Here is a 20,905-nt window from a genome sequence, read left to right on the forward strand (position 1 = left end):
ACTTCATGCTTTCGAGTAATATTTTCAAAAAACGTACACCAAAGTTTTTTGATTGGTTAAGAAGGTACAAAGAAATGGAAATTCAATAAATGATCATGATGTTATGTTACTTGAATTTTGGTGTACTAACAATGAGATTACCCATAGTCCTTCACATTCTAAAAGAGGTGAATTATCTTGAAGTAAAAAAAAGTTGATGGTATTGGGTAACTAAAGAAGAAAAAGAAATCAATTGACTTGTTTCTACTTTGTTCTGTACATAAAAACTGTCAATACACAATAAAATAATTATGGTATCACATTTACATATTAAGTATATTTATCACATACATGGTAATTCACAGCTGCATACATTTAACTATTAACTATAAAAAGGGGTCATGTTTTTTTATAATAAATTTTGTTCATGAAAATACTGAGTACTCAAAAATTGACAAAGAATGATACAATTATGTAAATATATGAAGGGTAAATGAAATAAATTAAGGATGTACTTTGGTGAGGTTAGGTGAAAATTAATAAATCAAGAATTTAAAATTGATATCATATGCTGGCAGAGCATCAATTAAAGATAAAGATAAGCTAAAAATATTGTTAGGTCATGGACCTTCTTTTCGAGATATTTGAGATTAAAATTTGGCGGGAAAAGGCTGACTCGGACTTTTACCTTATATTTGCATTGGTATTATTTGTGTCTCAAAACAAAAGAAAGAAAATCAAGAATCTTCTAAAATTTTGGTAAATGACCTTTCATGAGCTATTTAAGTCTTATATGAAAAAATAAATGGTTGTTATGGGGCAAAATATTTTACATTGTATTGTATGGAAAAATACCAAGGAGTCCGAAAATTTTACACAAATTCCAAAACCTCACCTAAGTACATCCTTAAGAACATGATGTACAACATAAACAACATAAACATATAATTTATAGAAAAAATAAATGATATATAAAAAAAAAAAGTTCAATATCACGTTCAAACTTTTCATTGCTGAGGGGGGATAGGAGGGGTCTTGATCCCGAAATCCTGGACTTGAAAAAACGAAATCCCGAGGTCCCGAATTTAAATAAAGCAAATCCCGACATCCCGAAATCCGAAAAAAAGGATTCCCGGATCCCGAAAGGGTCAATCCCGAAATCCCGAGCTTAAAAACACCCGATCCCGGAGTCCCGATAAATGTCCTATCCCCCCTCATTGCTATTATAGAAATTCCAGTAAGTTATATTTGTTCATTTTAATCAAATAACTCAAAACCTTTTCCATTGTATTATCTTTAGACAATAAATGAAAGTTTAATAACATTTATTGCACCTAAAGAGTTAAAAACAAGCTATTATTTCAACTTGGAATTTTCATAATTTCTTGTACTTGAAATTTTTAATAAATTCCATGTTTGTTCTGTATTATAATGTCTTGAGTGATGCTGACACTTTCTATACTATGTATTTTGTATACATAGTGTTGTGCACGGCACAGTATATTCTATTGACAGTTCTGTATTATAATGTCTTGAGTGATGCTGACACTTTCTATACTATGTATTTTGTATAGATAGTGTTGTGCACGGCACAGTATATTCTATTGACAGTTCTGTATTATAATGTTTTGAGCGATGCATAACACTTTTCATAATATGTATTTTGTATAGATAGTGTTGTGCACGGCACAGTATATTCTATTTAAATGTGCTATCTTCTTTGTAATAGAAAGTGTTGTGCGCCACACAGAACATCAAAATACAGAATAAACATGGAATTTGGTAATAATTTCAAGCACAAGAAATTATGAAAATTCCATAATTAAAAAATTCCAAGTTGAAATAATAGCCTGTTTAAACAAATTTATTGTAGTTGTTCAATGAAAAAACTTCATCTGCAAATATTATCAAAATCAAATATTTGAAAAGATTAAAAATCCATTTGCTGAAAATCTTTCTATTTTAATGAAATTTTGCAACATTCCTGTAAAAAAATTCAAAATGAGTATAAGTAATCACATATGTATGTCAATTCAAATTTACATTTATTCTTACTCATAAACTTGCAAAACTGGAGGTTAATAATATTCAATAAATCAATGGTTTATTAAGTTTTTCGGAAGTATTCAATATTTAAAAACTTGTATTGACTGTTTTCTTGACCATTTGTATTTCTTCATCAGCTGGTGGGTCCATCTGAGATACGAGATAAGCTGTCACATCTATATCTACATCCTTTAAAGTCTTTAAGTACTCTGTACTGTAGGAATCCTCAGCATTTTTAAGATCTAAACAACAAAAATTTCACAGTATAGAAAATATGTTAAAAACATTTTATAGTGTGTTTTTCTATGTTGTGATGTTATACTATTGTTTCAGAAAAGAGAGAAGGTTTGGTACCATTAAAACATTTAATCCCGTTGCAAATGTTTGCACCTGTCCTAAGTCAGGAATTTGATGTACAGTAGTTGTCGTTTGTTTATGTAGTTCATAAGTGTTTCTCATTTCTCGTTATAATAGATTAGACCATTGGTTTTTCCTGTTCTAAGGGTTTTAAATTACTAATTTTTGGGGCCCTTTATAGCTTGCTGTTCGGTGTGAGCCAAGGCTCCGTGTTGAAGGCTGTACCTTGACCTATAATGGTTTACTTTTATAAATTGTTATTTGGATGGACAGTTGTCTCATTGGCACTCATACCACATCTTCCTATATCTAACATGTCTAAAAACCTAAAATCTTTCATTCAAATACCTGTCCTTTAAAAGGACATCAATAAATAAAATAATAGTTTGTGTGCAAGTGTATGTGTTTATATTCCCTATATAACCTAAATGAGGGTCTAAATAGTGTTAACAGACGAAGAGAATGATAGGCTAATACTACACAAAAATGGGTTAAACAATAAAGGATAGACAAAAATAAGCCAAAAAAATAAACAAATAGAAAATAAAGGGGTATATCAATACACAGAAGAGAGAATAAATGGCAAAAGGAAATATGTAAAGAATAGAGAAAAAATACCTCAAAATCTGTTGAATACGGTAACGAATAGACCCACCCAGACCCTTCTTAATTGTCATATATTATAAAGAGACAAACAAGGAATGTGACATTGATATCCAAGTTTCATTAAAAAAAATATTGGATTTCTTAAGTTGAGATCTAATTCTTGGCAACAAAAATTTCTTTCCAATAAAACTTTTTCATTTGCATGGTACTGTTTTTCATGGTTAATGAACATGAGTTTACAACTGTGTTTAAGTTAATACAAGTTACACAGGCAAGCTGGACTTTGTTGTAAAGATATCAATGGGCTAAAAGTTTGAGCTTCAGAAGATTTGTCAAATACTGTAAATTCAGAAATGAACATGAGATTTTAAAAATAACTGCCACTGGACAAGTATCAAAACAATAAGAACTCACAGTCTGATATCTGATACATATATATATACATGAAACTTTTCTTTAAATCTCAATAACCAGTCTCAAATTTTAGTTCAGTCAGGGAAATTGCAATAATGAATAATAAAATGCTGAATTTACAGAATTGTTTTGTTCTTTTTGCATTCAAACTATAAAACAGTATCAGTGTCTTATATAGTACCTAATTTTGCTTTGGTCATCAGTGATCTGACTTGTAGTCCCTGTTGTTGCTCTAAATTCCTGATCTCTAAATCGTGTGTCTGCTTCAGAACAGACATCTTTTGTTTATGATCCTGTTTCTCTTTTTCCATTTCCTGAACTAAAAGAAAAGATGCAATTTAAGGAATGTATGGATTGTGCTCTATTTTCATATGATGAAGACATTCTAGACATTACCTTTTAATCAGTTTCAGGTGGTACCTAACACTACAGGTAGATAACTCTGTAATATCAGCTAAACGTTTTAATTACGTTGCCTTGTGAAGGCAATATAAAGCTTCACAATGATCAAAATTAGTGTTTGTCTAACTGCTATATAACCAGTGTAAATTTTCTGATAAAACGCTTGGTTCAAATTTTTTGATTTTTTGATATTTTTGTAAAAGGGTCAAAGTAAATAATTTGTCAAAGTTTTATGAAAATTAAACGAGCCAAATTAATTTTAGTGAAAGTGTTGGGTACCACCTTAATTGAGGTCTGTAGTTGGCATGTCAGTAATTGCTAGTAATCCTTTGTTAATTTATGAATCATTGTCATAACACTTTGTTTCTTTTGTTATCTATTCTGACATCAGACTCGGACTACTTTTAACCTGAATTTTATTGTGTGAATTGCTGTGTAAATTTGTTTATTCTACATTGGCTAGAAGTATAGGAAGAAAGTTAAGATTTCACATAACATGTTTAACCCCTCTACATTTTTTAGCCTGTCTCAAGTCAAGAGCCTCTGGTCTTTGTTAGTCTGGTATGTTTTAATGTTAGTTTATCTGTATATTTTAGATTTTAGTATGACGTCTGTTGACACTGAGCTAGTACATGTTTTTATTTAGGGATCATTTGAAGCCCTTCTTTGGGTCATGATTTTCTCCCTGTTTTGAAGACACATTTTTGGACTTTAGCTGTTATCTGCTCTTTAGTTGGGTTGTTGTATCTTTGACTTATTCCCTAGTTCCTTTCTCAATTTTATTTTATATATAGTATTGGCTAGTGTGCATTTATGAACAAACTTCATGCTGTGTGACAACCTGTTTTATACCAGTCCTGTTTTGCACCTCAAGCCTAGGCAAAATAAAGACTGTGGCTGGTAAATTCTATTATTCTAAGAAACTGTTTGATGAATCTTGAATATTTCTAATCCAAATATATCTTTGGCATCCAAAATATTACTGATGGAATTAAATTCCAAGCATTAAAAAATGAGCGAGTGAGAGATTTAATTTTAATTAGATTGGAATTAAATTCAGAAAACACAGTTAATGAGGTTGTTTCTGTAGTTTTACTGATCATTTCATTAGCAGACATAAACTGTGTCTGTTTCTGAACAACATTTTAGAAAAAGATCAAATTTCTTAAAGTAACCTTTTAAATTGCTTCGTTTTAACTACAAAGTAATATCAATTCAACATTCGTATCTATCAATTTTGCCTCCTTGAATATCCATTTTTGATTCTAGAAGTTTCCCCCTAATATTAAAATATTTCTTTTCAACTGACAAAAAGTATAATCACAAAAATACTGAACTCCGAGGAAAATTCAAATGGAAAGTCCGTAATCAAATGGCAAAATCGAATGACAAAACACATCAAACGAATAGACAACAATTGTCATATTCCTGACTTGGTACAGGCATTTTCTTACGTAGAAAATGGTGGATTGAATAACTGATCAAAACAAGCCTTTCAGAGGAATTTTTTTTTCATTTCAATTAAAAACACAAATACATACAATAATTTACCTAATTTAGCTCTCTCTTGTTCTTTCGTTATCTTAAGATCTGCAAGTTTTTGTTTTTGTTCTTCTATTTCTACATTTAATCTCAACTGGGTTCTAGACTCAATTGCACTGCTTTGCATGGCCTGAAAATATAAAGACATTTAATTTCAATAATGCCATAAGGGTGATTTACACCAAATTCTTCATCGTAAAATCAAGACACATAAATGTTTATTAAACAACATATAATTTGAATATAAATCATCACAATTAAGAAAATTACCTTTTCAAGGCATAATCTTTTAAAAAAAAAAAAAAAAAATTTCTCAACATGAATATGATCTTAAAAACCCCAGATTAACTTATATGCCTTTTATGTCAATGTTTTCTCATTTATGATGTTTACCACCATATCAAAGTATGGAGATGTCTTATCAGATATCTGATTATTTTTATAAATAATGTTGTAACCAGAACAAAATTTTGTAAAGTAAACTAAAAGACAATAAATGACAAAGACTTTTTTTGTGTGTAGATTTTTACATAGAACATCTACAATTAAGTACTGAACAAATTCAATATCAACAAATCTTTTTTTAGTATTTACTGTGCTTAAATAAGTTTGATTCTAGAAGTAAACCTGTTTAAAACCAAACCATGTAAACTGGAAAGGATAAAAAACTGAAATCTGGTACATTTGTTTTTGTTAATTAACCTGCAAAAACTTCACAACACACTAATAAAACAAAATCTTTGGTACAAAACAAGTTTAGTAATATATTTTTGAATATATCATTTTCAATTAGGTTTACCTGCAACTGTTCACTGGCATGGTAACCTCTAAAAACAACTTTCTGTATAGTGTAACCAATTCTATCAGCTCTCTGTAGCAACTGTGAGAAGCTCTTTAATTCAGATAAATCATGTGTCTGTTTTAGAAAATCTTCAAATCTAAAAAATATGAAGGTAGATTTTTTTTTAATTGAACATGAAACTTATGTATTATTAGAATTTGAATAAATTAAAACTCTTTAAGGATGTTTGCCTCTCTTGGCTTTGAATTTTTGGCAGATATTGGGAATCCTAATGATCTGAAGTCATTGAACATGTGTTTAGTAAATGTACAAATGGGGAAATGTGTAACAAACATTTTTTAGTTTTTGGTTCTTGCTAACTATATCATTTTAGTTTTTGCATCATGACAACATCATAACATTTCACATGATTTTCCTGTTTTAAAGTATTTATCAACTGTACTTATTCAGTGCTCTTAAGGTTGTACCCAACACCTTCAAAATTAATTTGGCTCATTTAATTTTCATAAAATTTTGACAAAGTATTTGACAAATATAAAAATTTCAAAAAATTTGAACCAACCATTATATTAGAAAAATTACAATGTTTATATAGTGTGTTATATAGCAGTTTGACAAACACTAATTTTGATCATTCAGAAGCTAAATATTCCCTAAAACAAAACAACGTAATTAAAATCTTTCTCATTTTTAAAACAGAGTTGTCTTTCTGTAGTGTTAGATACCACCTTAATCTAAATATAGTTTAAAGGATTAAAATCTAAATAAAACTTACGTTATTTTACCAGAAAATGCTATGACATCTGAGCATACAGCACTGAAAAAGAAAATAAACCTTAAAGTTTTATTATTTTTGTGATTTACAATATACAGATATATATTCAATATCAATTGCAGTCTAAATTTAAAATTTCTGAAAATATTTAAATAAGAATATGTGGTATTATTGTACATGTTGTAATGAGATAACATTTCACAAGACACAAACTGACATAGAAATTATTAACTATAAGTCACTGTATGGCCTTCAAAATAAGCAAAACCCAAACTGCATAGTTAGCACTACAAGGCCTCAAGAATTACAAATGTAAAACATTTTTAAATTAAAGAACCTTAGTGAGCACGCTCACATACCCCACGTCCCCACATTGTCATTGGAGAAATTAAATAAGTATAAGAAAAAAAAATTGTATAAGAAAAAATATTGAATAATAATTTCCTGTCAATATACACATCTACATAGTATGTCCTTATTATCTACAAAATTTCATGAAATTCTGTTGTGTGTTTTCAGAGGAGTTGAGATGACAAACTGTTGCAGAAGTACATTGAAGCAAATAAGTTCAAAGGGGCGTAACTCCTAGAAATAAAATTTAATCGTAATTTCCTGTCGATATGCACAACTACATAGTATGTCCTTATTATCTGAAAAGGTTTCATGAAATTCTGTTGTGTAGTTTCAGAGGAGTTGCGATGACAAACTGTTGCAGTAGTACATTGAAGCAAATAAGTTCAAAGGGGCGTAACTCCTAGAAATAAAATTGAATCGTAATTTCCCGTCGATATGCACAACTACATAATATGTCCTTTTCATATAAAAAGATTTCGTGAAATTCTGTTGTGTGGTTTGAGAGGAGTTGCGATGACAAACTGTTGCAGTAGTACATTAAGTAAATAAGTTCAAAGGGGCGTAACTCCTAGAAAAAAAATTGAATTGCAATTTCCCGTCGATATGCACAACTACATAGTATGTCCTTATTATCTGAAAAGGTTTCGTGAAATTCTGTTGTGTGGTTTGAGAGGAGTTGCGAAGACAAACTGTTGCAGTAGTACATTAAAGTAAATAAGTTCAAAGGGGCGTAACTCCTAGAAAAAAAATTGAATTGCAATTTCCCGTCGATATGCACAACTACATAGTATGTCCTTATTATCTGAAAAGGTTTCGTGAAATTCTGTTGTGTGGTTTGAGAGGAGTTGCGATGACAAGAAACAGGACTGACGGACGGATGGACTGACGGACGGACGGACGGGTCAAAAACATTATACCCTCCGCAACTTCGTTGCATGGGGTATAATGAGAAAACTAACAGCCTGATTGAAACATACTTCATATAAATCACATAATGTTCATATAATAAAATTATGTAACATAAATAAGTTTTGTTATAAGAATAAACATGATAAACCATGATAATAACAGAACATAACTACTTGACTAAATAAATACTTCTTTATTCACCTGTACTTACTTAATCATATCAGCAATTGGATCCTGTGTTGTATCCAGCTGAAAAAACATATAGTCAGTATTATATATATTTATTCAATTACTTGGCAGAACATTTACAACAAGCATTCTGAGAGTATTACATGGCGATACATAGTCTCCTAACGGTTAAAATTCAATGTACTGGATCAAAATGCTAACTTTATCTATAACTTGTCATGGTGTCAACTAAATAACAAATATTAATTCGATATCTTCAAGCATGAAGAAAAAAAGAGTTGAAAACTGATTATTTAAGTGAATTTTCTAAGTCAAAGGACAAAAAACTCTGCACAAAATCATCAGGTCAGAACAAAATTCAAACTTGATCAAAAACTATATACCAATCATCAAATCAATATGTTCAATTGGTGTGGGGATCTTAACCATTTACAAGTTCTCAAACAGAACAGGTTGGGGTGACCCTCAGGGACTTCCGCTATATTTCATTTGATTTGATTTATGGAAATGTATGAGAAAAAAACTTCTAAATGTGTATCAATAAATCATACCATTTTTAACACATCTTTAAGCTCATAGAATATCATAAGTTTGACTGTAATCATTGTGTCATCAAGAGTTCGTACTTCTTTCACCTGTCAATCAAAAACAATCACTTTAGAAGTTATATATGAGTTGAAATACATCTCAGTTTCCTAAACCATAAATATATACATTTCAACAAACAACTATGTCATAGTTATTTTTAGACACCTTTCAATTATATTGGAAAGTATTCAGAAATTTTTGTGATATTTTAATTTTTTTTGAAAATTGCAACCAGTTAAATCCTAAACAAATACCATGCTTTTCAAATGTTAATACATGTAGACTCCATTTAATCGATATCGTCTAAACTAATTCATCGCTATTTTTTTGCATTTTTCCTTTGATCTTTTTTTGTGATAATTTTTCATATCATGCTACTCGATTGAGATGGAAAATTATCGCTAGAAACTTAGAAGGCACGTGGCAATTTTAATGAAATTGCAATGAAAATGAAACATAGTCATAGGTAAAATAGTGATAAACAGATTATCATTGGTCATCTCAACTCCATTGCTTTTCTCACTTTTGCTGTACATGCTCAAGCGACAAAACCAATCTCATTGAGATGATCAAAGATAATCTATAAATATCAACGATTGTAATATCATTTAAAAAAAAAAAAAAAACCTTCCCTTACTGTTTAATGTTAATTTTATCGTGTAATCGAATATCGGATATAAGAATATTTTGGCAAATCTGATAAGAATATTCAGGTAATTTTGTTCAAGACCATGCACAATCAGATATTTTCAATGTTTTTCTGTAGCATGATTTTTATACAGCATTATATGACAGAATATTGATAAAATCTCTTAATAATGTCCAGTGCTCTAGCTAGAATTCAAAAGGGGCAGGGTGCCAGGGGAGGGCAGGGCACTTTTTTATGATAGGAGAAGGCACTGCTCATTTTTTTTGTCTACGTCCCTGCGTGTATCACGAGTTCACATATTTTTTTACTGTATACATTGTTAATAAAGATGCATTTATAAAGTTGTTGTTTTGATTATTTATTCTATAAAATTTGCATAAGAAAAGTCATTCATACTATATCATGTTCATAATACATGGCAATACACATTCATACTATTAACCAAAAGAGGCAAAATAAACTTACTATTCTCCCCCACCCCCTCTGCTTCCAAAAGAAAGAACATAAACTAAACATATCATAGTTTACCATACATGTACATGACAGAGTAGTTGTATTTCAAAATGTCATCTAGAGCTTGGCCCTCAAAACCTGTTTTCATTGTTCGTGTATAAGAATATATTATTTAGTATAGCTTCATCAAGTTGATTTGTGATGAGATTATTACTGCACACTTCCATTTTAGTAACATGACAGGTTGGACATCATTTAAACAAATTTATAGTTCATATTTCTATATTGAGAATGTATAAAACATGGATTGCCAAAAGTATGATGATCAAAAATAAATTGCAATATATTTTTTTTTGTATGTTCAAAGACAGTTAATATCCATAAGGTAGCATTCTTATATAATTTTGTATTCAATTGGTTATTTTTTCCTATTTTTAGTGCTAGATAATATTTTAGGAGCACAATTTTGTAATAAGCATGTTCAGGGGAAATAACTCCAAAATTAATTTCCATGTTTACGTCTGCTTGTCGCTCACAAGTTGAGATGTACGATGTTTCTGTGTCAGAAGGCATAGTTTTATTTTGATTACTTCAATTCAATTCTAAATTCATAAAAGTCTTCATTTGAACACACTTTCATTGTGACTTAAAGATCGAAAGAAAATGCCGACATATTCATCATATTTATGACAAAACGGTACATTGTCTTAATTAAATTACCTAGTAATTAACACCTTTGAAGTCTTATCCACAATAATTGATTGTAATGACATGATAAACCTCATTACCTGGGGGCAATCACCAGGTGTCATATTTGTAATTCAACTTCTGATAAGAAATCGATGAAACAAAGGCAATTTTACCAAAACGGCACAAGGTTTTTTTTGGAAAACGGCGTCAGGGCAGAAGGGCGCGACTGAGGGCACACAGGGCGCGGCTGAGGGCACCCAGGGCGCGGCGCCCTTCTATTTTGGGCTAACGAGACCACTGATGTCTATTGTTCAACAACCACAAAAATAAATACTAGAAGAAATTTCAAATTTATCGTATCAAATATCTACTCCTAAGAACTTATAGTTTTAAAACAAGACTGAAATGTTTTCTTTATTTTCTATGGTGAAATTTTGTACAATTTTACTTTGGGTATAGCACAAGATTGTGTGATTTCCTACCCTGTTGAGTTGTTTTTTGTTGTCTACAAAAGGAGTCAGCTTTTTTTTTAAAAGAAAAAGCGGACTGCTAGTCATCAAGTCAAGAATACTAATTCCACATACAATCTCAAATACATGCATGTATCAAACATAATACTCTAAAATATATTTATAATCTTAGAGCAAAAACGTTTTTGTATATACATTGTAAGTATAAATTACACCTACATTATAGTAGAACTGGTCTGGTATAACTGCTAATTGTTGAAATTTATAAAATCCTGGAATCATCCTTGTTTTGTCTTTTGCATCACATCCATGCCAACTAAATTGGTGTAACCTACAAATAAAATAATGTCACAATACACGTAAACATAATATTACAATATCATGATTTTAATAAATGGGGAAGGTGTTCATGGGACACAGATGATGCACTCGCTTGCATATAACGTTAAAAAGGGACATAACTCAAGAATGTTAAAAGTAACACTTTCTAAATTTGTACTTAATCTGTGCCTAAATGAATACAAACATAAACTAATTCTTAAAAATAAGTGAAAAATTGTTTGTTTTTTTTTTGCATTCATATTTGTATATTGTACATATTCCAAATGTCTTATATAACAGCTTAAAAAGGTATAATATCTATTGTTTCTTTCTTCAAAATGTATCTGCATTGAAGACATGACACAAATATTGTAGGGTGGTCATATAGGACACAAGTTATGATGAGGATAAGTAAGAAAGTTATCTGATTGCAATGATACTTAAAGTAGTAGTGAGGCTTATACATATAGAAAGGAAGTGTGTAACAACTCAAGTGCACTTCCAAACAATATAAGTGAAGCATCATTTTCTTTTATTTTCAGTTGACACTGATACAATAAGCTTACCATTCCTCTGCTTCTGGTACAAACACAGAGGGCCCTTGAATTACTCTCCTCTGGACATCTGAGTCTTTAAGACGTTTGTAAACAACAATCATATGATTGGCATCTATCTTTATAGCCTGTTTTACTTCTATACTTTCTACCAGGAGAGGATTACAAAACATCTTACATGGTCTGCAAACAAAATTAAAATCAAATATTACAGATTTTATACATAGCTTACAAAAGGCAAATTTTGTAGTTTCCTGATGCTCATGGTTGAAGGCAGCAATAAGAGTGTACACTACAGCTTCTAGTTTATGTGTTGTTTCCAATATATGGATAAGTCTTTATTCTTTCCTTTTATTTTTGTTTTGAATTATAAACAATACTTTCCAAAAATTCGTAAGGGTTCCACAGAACCCAGTGTCTCACCTACTTTTGCTGTTAATTGCAGGCTCAACAAAAATCATACATAAAATATCTAGAAAAACAGACAATACCATAACCCAAAACAATAAAAAAAAAAACATAAAAAAAAAACCTTATACTGTTAGGCTTTGAAAAACAAAGAAACAAGGAAAAATCTAAAACCAAATGTAGATATACAAAATGGAAACTACACGCAGCTGAAGTGTACTTTTGGATGAGGGATTTTTTGGTTTTGTTGAAGACCCATTGGTAGCCTACAGCTGTTTTCTGCTTTTTGCTTTTGCTTTGGTCAGGTTGTTTTGTTGTCTCATTCACACACTCCTCATTTCCATTTTCAATTTTACATTAAGGATGAATATTATCAAATTTTGTTATCAATTGGCACATAAATTTCATAGGAAAATAGATATTTGGATTAAGAGAGTAAGAGAGTAGACACTACCATGGGTGGCTTACAAGACACTTGAGATCATCCCCATTTTTTTATGAGGCTTAGTCTTTAATTTGGGGCTGTTGTTTGTCCTTTTCTTTTTTAGCCATGACGTCGTCAGTTTATTATCTATTTATGAATTTGAATGTGCATCTAGTATCTTTCACCCTTCTTATACAACAACAATGAACAAGTGATGTTTCAATACTGTTGCAATAGAAAATAATAAAGGCCTTTGCAGAAGATGAGCTTGAATATACATATACATGATTCTCAATAAGAATTTTAAAAAGCCAGTCATTAATTTTGTTCATGGAAAGTCCAACACTGTAAAGATAAAATGTATTGCTATATAATTCATTATTTCCATCTTTATGAAAAAATAGAGCATGCAATTACATGAATTATTCATAAACACTTTTGTCAAAAAATGAAAATTAATGTGCTTAGTTGATACAATTTTTACTATCATGATGTATCTGTAGAGCAGGATCTGCTCACCCTTCTGGAGCACCTGAGATCACCCCCAGTTTTTTGGTGGGTTTGCCTTGCTCAGTTTTTAGTGTTCTATGTCTGTATGTTGTGTTTTGTGTTGTCTTCTTTGTCTTTTTCTTTTTTAGCCACATGTACAAAATTATATTCCACTTATGAGCTGAAATGTCCCTTTGGTAGCTTTTGCCTTTCTTTTTAAGACTCACTAGTTTTAAAATGATATGTATAGCACTAATATGACTAATGGACTTGTCTTAGTCAAAACCCAGTTCAAATATGTAAAATAATGCATGACAATGCCCTACTCCATGGATTTTCCTAGCTAAAAATTACTAGATTTAGAACGTAAAGAATAATCTAAACTATAAAACTGTGGGTTCAAACATTTGAGAGTCAATGACATACCCTCTTTTGTTGGTAACATTTCCATCTATGTCCTTGACAACAAGATAATCATACAAATCTGCGGTAAATAGCTTCAGGTATGTCAACCTTTCACGATAAAGAAAAATCTGAAATAAATAAAATAACATTTCAAATATTATTTTAATATATATATATATATATATATATACATGAATAGATGTTGGAAGATGTGGTGTGAGTGCCAATGAGACAACTCTCCATCCAAATAACAATTTAAAAAAAAAGTTAAACCATTATAGGTCAATGTACGGCCTTCAACACGGAGCCTTGGCTCACACCAAATAACAAGCTATAAAGGGCACCAAAACTACAAGTGTAAAACCATTCGAACGGGAAAACCAACAATATGAATACATGTTAAAATAAAGAGAAGTTGGCCTCAATCACTGTCAATTGAATAAATATTAATTTTACCATAAATGTTTTTTTTTTCAATATTCAATACTATGGATTCATTATTATTCATTGGATACCAACTTTCCAGGTTTTCTTAGATACTGTTGAACCATGAATTCAAATGTTCAATGAATAACATATTTTCTATAAGCTTTGTCAGATATACAGAGATTGGCAAAACCACGAAATCATATATACATCCACAGAAATGCAAGTTTCCTTATTCCTCAAAATTGATATCAAACATGTCAAAGAAAATAAATGAATCCACATTAATAAACTCAATAAAATTATCACCTTCTATTCATTAATTAACCATTTTAACTAGGTAAACCTGGACTCATTAAATTAAAACACTTATTAAATCAATGTATTTATTTTAAAGAAAGAATAGATTTAAAAATTATACATTTGAACATACAATAACAATCTTCACAAAAATGGGATGTAAACATGTACAAACCTAATCCCAATACAAATGCATACCATTGTCCAATGTTTTTTTATTTTTCATAAGTGATGATCCTCCCGAAAAACTGACCTAATTATAAACCCCACCACATTCTGTACGTATGTGCCTGTTCCCAGTCAGGAGCCTGTAATTCAGTGGTTGTCGTTTGTTAATGTGTTACATATTTGTTTTTTTTTCAATTTTTTTACATATATTAGGCCGTTAGTTTTCTCGTTTGGATTGTTTTACATTGTCATTTAAGGGCCGTCTATATCTGACTTGCATTGTATTATGCGGTATGGGCTTTGCTCATTGTTGAAGGCTGTATGGTAGCATGTAGTTGTTAATTAATGTGTCATTTGGTCTCTTGTGGAGAGTTGTCTCATTGGCAATCATACCATATCTTCTTTTTTTATATTAAACATTCAATGACATCATGATTACTAAAATCTGTCTTCCATGACTTTGTGAAATATGTTGACGGTGAGTAAAAAAATATTGCTAGTATAAGAATGTGTCACAGTGTGATGATGCAGGCTAATTCCTGGAAGTTGCAGAATGATGTATCTTATAACTATTGATGAGCGATCTGACCCTTGACCCTTGTGTAGATTTTTGCAGCTTGCTGTGTCCAAGGCTCAATTTCAGACCATCTAGTTAAAGTAGGCATACATGTACCTACCCTCTGAGGTCCTTCAAGAAGTCTTCCTTGACCCAAATGGTTATAAATAACAGCTTGTTGACCTTCTCTTACAGTCTTGAACTTCATCTCATATGCACTAAAAATGTAAAGTTTACAGTGTAAATTGATAGTTATATTCCTTGAATAAAATTGAGAATGGAGATGAGGAATACGTCAAAGAGACAACTCAACCAAAGACATGAAAGAGCAGATGAATGAATATTTAACATTATAAAGGGGCATAACTCTAGAACAGTTAAATTGGTGCTACCAAAATTCATACTTGACCTGTATTTTGTGGTAATAAGCATGTGTACATGTATAACAATCATAACATTTGATTGAGGCAAACTTAACTTAAAGAACAGAAACAAAAAAATCAGCAATATTTCCATTTGTAAAGGGGCAGAACTCAACAACGGTTGCTAAACATGCTAAAGACAATGCAATAGTTTCAGACTTTTTGTGTCATATGCATTTTACACCAAAATATTGGTTCAATGGTATTATTTTAATAAGCTGCATTATAATGGAGATAAATGTATTGTATTTTAAGCTAGGACTTTGAAAAAAACTTTGATTTTACTGTCGCAAATATCCTTTTACCTAGCTCTGCTACGTGTCGCTACATTAGGTAAACTCAATTTGTGACAGTAAAATCTACATTTTACAAAGGTCAAGCTCAAAATACAATACAGTAATCTCCTAAGTGAACTGTAAGATTTCATTGCTATACAATCATATTGTTAATAAACACCCTGATTTAGGTAACATATATGTATCACCCACATCCACAAGATAGTATTATATCAAGGCTAACTATTGTTTTCTTTGGCCAAAACAATCTGTTTTTAAATCAATCAAGTTACTTAGTAATCTTAATTTTGACAAAAAAACATTATTTTAAAAGTAATTACAAATGTATACAGTGCAATATATAATTAACAGATTGATACTAGGTTTTTTTTAATAGCATATAGAAGAAGAAGAAGAAGAAGATGCTTTATTTCCATAAAATGGGCTCACAAGGAGCATAATATAATATCATTGTAATATAATATTCTTTTACAAATATAATAAACAACACAAGTTACAAACACAAATAAGAAACAACAGTTATCACATATTAGTATATATATAAAACCTTTGTCTCAGGCACACCTCTGGAAAGTAACAAAAAAGAATACTGTGAGTAGGCTAAATATATCTAGCTGAACTGCAAGAGGCACCTAGGGACGGTGCTATATGGCATGGTGGGTGCATATTAAAATGTGTTTCGGGACATTAATGATATGGTAAGATATTGTAAGAAGTTGCACATAAATGGTATGTCATCCTCGTGCCTGGTGCAGAGGAGTCAGTACTATTTAAAGTGACACAACTGCAAGAGGCACCAAGGGACAATGCTAATTGACATGCCAAAGTGCACAAATTACAAAAAAGATAAAATATTACCAGTTTAATAAAAAAAAATAATAATATCGCAAACAAGAAGGTAATAGAACTTGTACGATGTGTCCTGTACCCCACCATGCCAACCTTGTGCCTAGTGCAGAGAGCCTGATTAAATATTTATCTTTAAAGTTATATTTTATCTTCATCAATTAACTCACAGACAGATATCAAAATATCAAGATTCTCTACATTAAGAAGCCATATCAGTTTTTGACTAGGAATCAAATGCTTAAAGTTTGGGCATAGTAAGTCAATAGTAGAATTCAAATAATTTCTCTTATCTTGTGATGATGTACATGAGAATAAAAAATGTTTTTCATCATCAACTTCATTTGAGGTGCACCTGAGACATATTCTGTCTTGTCGGAGAGTACCCTGATAGCGACCTTGTTCAATTCTTAGTCTGTGAGAAGAAATACGCAATCGAGTGAAATTTCTCCTCTGCTCAGGTGATTGTAATATAGTAAGGTATCTTTCAAGACCAAAATGAGTCTTAAAAGTGCTATAGCTACAAAGCTTCCCATCAGCACAATTGTGCATTTGGTTTCTCCATTGTATTTCATAGTGCTCATACAAAAACTTTTTAATTAAAATTTTGAATCTAAAGTTGCTTGCAAAGGTTAGACTGTCAACCCCATTAATTTTTTTTTGCAAATAGTTTAAAGATCCATACCAAGAGGGAATTTTTGATTCAAATAATAGCTTTGACTCTAAATATGCATCTTTTAGTAAGGGAAAGGATGAACCCAAATTTTCAAGCCGGTGCCAGTATCTGATCATAGATTTGGTGATATCAAAATGTAAAGGAAATCTCCCAAGTTCTGAAAGAGTGGCAAGGTTTGTTGCTCTTTTCCCCACACCTAGTAATAATTTACAAAATTTCATATGTAATCTATCTGAAAAAAGTTTAGGATAAGCTTGATCAACTGTAGAAGTCTGAGAATTTAATTTTTTTTTGAAAGGATTAAAAAAGCCCCAAATTTCCGAACTATACAAAAGAATGGGTTTAATTGTATGATCAAATACATGGAGGCTGTTTTTAATATTGGGATTCAGTGATAAAAAGTCCTTTCGTAGCTTGTAGAATGCTTTCAATGCCTTATTGTACAATTCCTTCTGAGCAAAGGAAAAAGATCCTGATGCACTAAATGTTATACCTAAATATTTACAATGTTGAACACAATCTATCAACATATCATTAAAATAAAAATTATGTTTTATATGCCTGCCTGCTTTGTTAAATACCATCACCTTAGTTTTTTTTAGATTAATTTTCATACACCAATCTTTACAATAATTATTTAATTGATCAAGTTTACACTGAAGCCCCTTTTCCGAGGAAGAAAAAATGACAATATCGTCAGCATATAATAAACAATGAACTGGCTTTGAGTTAACCAAGACTGGATCAGGTGACTTTTCTAGATAATCAGGGAGATCATTTATAAATATTTTAAACAAATTAGGACTCAAATTATCTCCCTGTTTCACTCCCACCTTAGTTGGAAAAAGGTCTGTAACTCTATTCTTTAATCGAATACAGGATTTACTCTGGGCATACATACTCTTAATTATATTATAAAAATTTGTACCCAGCCCAATGTTTAATAACTTGAGTTTTATACCTGGATGAATGACCGTGTCAAAGGCCTTTTGGAAATCAACAAAACAGGCAAACACTCTACCTTCTTTAGTATGACAGTACTTATCGATAATGGTCTTAAGTATGAACATATGGTCAGATGGTCGCGCTTTCCTTGTGAAGCCAATTTGGCTATCTTTAATGATCTGATATTTATCTAAAAATTTGCAAAGACGGGTGTCAAGAATTTTATTAAAAAGCTTCCCCAAAGCATCAGTAATAGTTATTCCTCTATAATTATTAGGATCAGATGCATCATTCCCTTTATGAATTGGGAATATGTAGCCAATAGTCCAGGGTTCTGGGTATTTTCCATAAGAGAGGCAATTATTAAAAATTTTTAGTAAACAAGGTAACAAAGAGGTTTGACCATATTTTAGCATACTGTTAGAGATGTTATCCAACCCTGCTGCTTTATTAATTTTTAAAGATGACAAAGCAGTAGATATTTCGGTTTCAGAGATCCTACTATCAAGTTCATTAAAGCACTTTCTTTTTTCAAGAATATTTAGCTTTTCCTCCAAAAATTGCAGTCGTTCTTTAAACTCATCTTTTGGTTCTGTCAAATTTTTAAAATGATTCAACCAATCAAATGGTGCGACTAATGCACTTTTATCATCCTTTTCCTTACCCTGAAGTTCATCAATCAATTGCCAGTACTGCTTAGGGTTTTCCTCGTGCAGTGTTTCTATCTGCTTCAACAAAGACTGCTTGTACTCTCTGTATTTGTGTTTTCGTGCCTTAGTATATAAGTGCTGTAGTTTATAAAAGTGACCTTTAACAGCAGGATCTCTGGGAAATCGAGAATAAATTTTCCCATAACTAAATAGGTTTTTTCGCAAATATGCAAGATTACAGTCAAACCACTTTTGGTGTTTAACCCCCTTACCCGTTTGGGCTTTACGCCTTTTAAGGGAAATATTGGCAGCAGTTTTAATAATGTGTCATGTACAAAAATGTATGTAGAAGGAATCCATGACAAATCGCCCCACACCTAATCGCCCCATTTTTTCACAAACTCGCCCCACTTTCTAAAAAAACGCCCGACTCTTGTTTACCACCTCGCCCCACTTATGAAAAGGGTAGACTCCCATTGCAAAAAGGTTTGATAACATGCCCCCCTTATGAAAAGGGTTAAAATCCCGCTGAAATACGGTCTGTCAACTTGCCCCACTCATGACAAATAGATAAACCACTTATAAAAAAGATGCAATCCCGTTGTATATCTTTGTCCCTGCCCACGTCAATACCTTTGAAAACCTAAGTGAAGTGCTATAAAATCAAATTGCTGTTAAAAACTCTGTTTTTGCAATAAAGTTATTATATAAATGTTAATCATGCATCAATTAATTGTATGATTATGATACAATTGACAGGTTTCTTTTCAATTGTTATACAAATAACTAAGCTTACAAGTATAAAGTTATTCTCCAATAATGATACGAAAACGTATTTGCAATTATACATGTATTTTAAGAATGTTAAAAAAAGTTTAATAATTTTTTTTTTTTTTTTTTGTATTCTGTGTAGATTACAAAAATCAAAATAAGTTTTCATTTAAGTGCGGCTAGTTGGTAGACCTGAAAATTGTATATAGAAGTAGATTTTTCCTTTTTTGCAATAAGTGGGGCGAGTTGACAAGGGAAAAATTAACTGGATTAAACCCTTTCACAAGTGAGGCAATTTTTTTAAGAAGCGGGGCGAGTTGGTTAACCAGGTTGGGGCGATTTTTTTATTAGTGGGGCGAGTTGGTGAAAAAGTGGGGCGATTTGGCGTGGGGCGTTTTGCCAGTGGGGCGATTTGTCCTGCTTCCTGTAGAAGTAACATACATTTTTACATGTACATTGAAGCAGTAACGCATAATATCACTTTCTATTTGTGTAAAACAGTGTAAAATGGGGTAACACGAATGACCGAATAACACTGTTATTATCCGAATAACACTTTTAATGACCGAATAACACTTGAAATTTTAATATAATTCGAGGTACCGGTGTAAAATGTTTTTGGTGCTTACCGTTTATATGTTGCCTTGTGGTTTAAGCTGTGAATTAAACGGAGGTTATATAAATGAGCAAGTATTGTCTATGTTTCTTAATCACACACCTCCTTTAATATATGCTTGTTTGTCAGTTTTAAATATAGCTTCAAGGTGTGTTTTCCTACAACGAAAATAAACACGGAAGTCACGAAATTGTAAACAAACTGGTACATATAAATTACGCCTTCGCTGTGCTAAGAAAATGAATCTCGCTAAGGGACCAGTAAAAAATAAATTAAAACGATGTCGGAGCAGCCCAAAACTTGATTCCGTCTGTTTCAGTTAAGTTTGTTATCATAGTCTACTTCTTTCGAATAAGACATATTAAGACAAAAAGCTCTATTAAAGCCGGTATATGCGAAACAAGTAT

General features: G+C 31.2%; 1 protein-coding gene across 3 annotated transcripts; it reads right to left on the bottom strand.

Annotated features, from left to right (window-relative positions):
* Window positions 1-348: 348 nt before the first annotated feature.
* LOC139524146 (golgin subfamily A member 4-like) lies at window positions 349-20,696 on the bottom strand. Of its 3 annotated transcripts, XR_011664744.1 has the most exons (13): window positions 20,512-20,696; window positions 15,398-15,494; window positions 13,848-13,954; window positions 12,113-12,283; window positions 11,445-11,556; window positions 8,927-9,010; window positions 8,398-8,435; window positions 6,924-6,965; window positions 6,146-6,284; window positions 5,356-5,476; window positions 3,584-3,721; window positions 2,023-2,267; window positions 349-550 (listed from the first exon to the last, which is right to left on the bottom strand). XR_011664744.1 is itself a non-coding variant. In XM_071318749.1 (12 exons), the coding sequence occupies exons 2-12, from the start codon at window positions 15,482-15,484 to the stop codon at window positions 2,113-2,115; spliced, it is 1,194 nt and encodes a 397-aa protein (XP_071174850.1). In that variant the 5' UTR covers window positions 15,485-15,494; window positions 20,512-20,684; the 3' UTR covers window positions 2,014-2,112. The 3 variants fall into 3 exon arrangements, 2 of the variants coding, with proteins under 2 accessions (XP_071174850.1, XP_071174851.1); XM_071318749.1 differs by lacking the exon at window positions 349-550 and having other exon boundaries at window positions 2,014-2,267; window positions 20,512-20,684; XM_071318750.1 differs by lacking the exon at window positions 349-550 and having other exon boundaries at window positions 2,014-2,267; window positions 20,601-20,662.
* Between the last annotated feature and the right edge of the window lie 209 nt (window positions 20,697-20,905).

The sequence above is a fragment of the Mytilus edulis genome, chromosome 5 (assembly GCF_963676685.1).
Source record: "Mytilus edulis chromosome 5, xbMytEdul2.2, whole genome shotgun sequence".
Classification (NCBI taxonomy): Eukaryota; Metazoa; Mollusca; class Bivalvia; order Mytilida; family Mytilidae; genus Mytilus; species Mytilus edulis.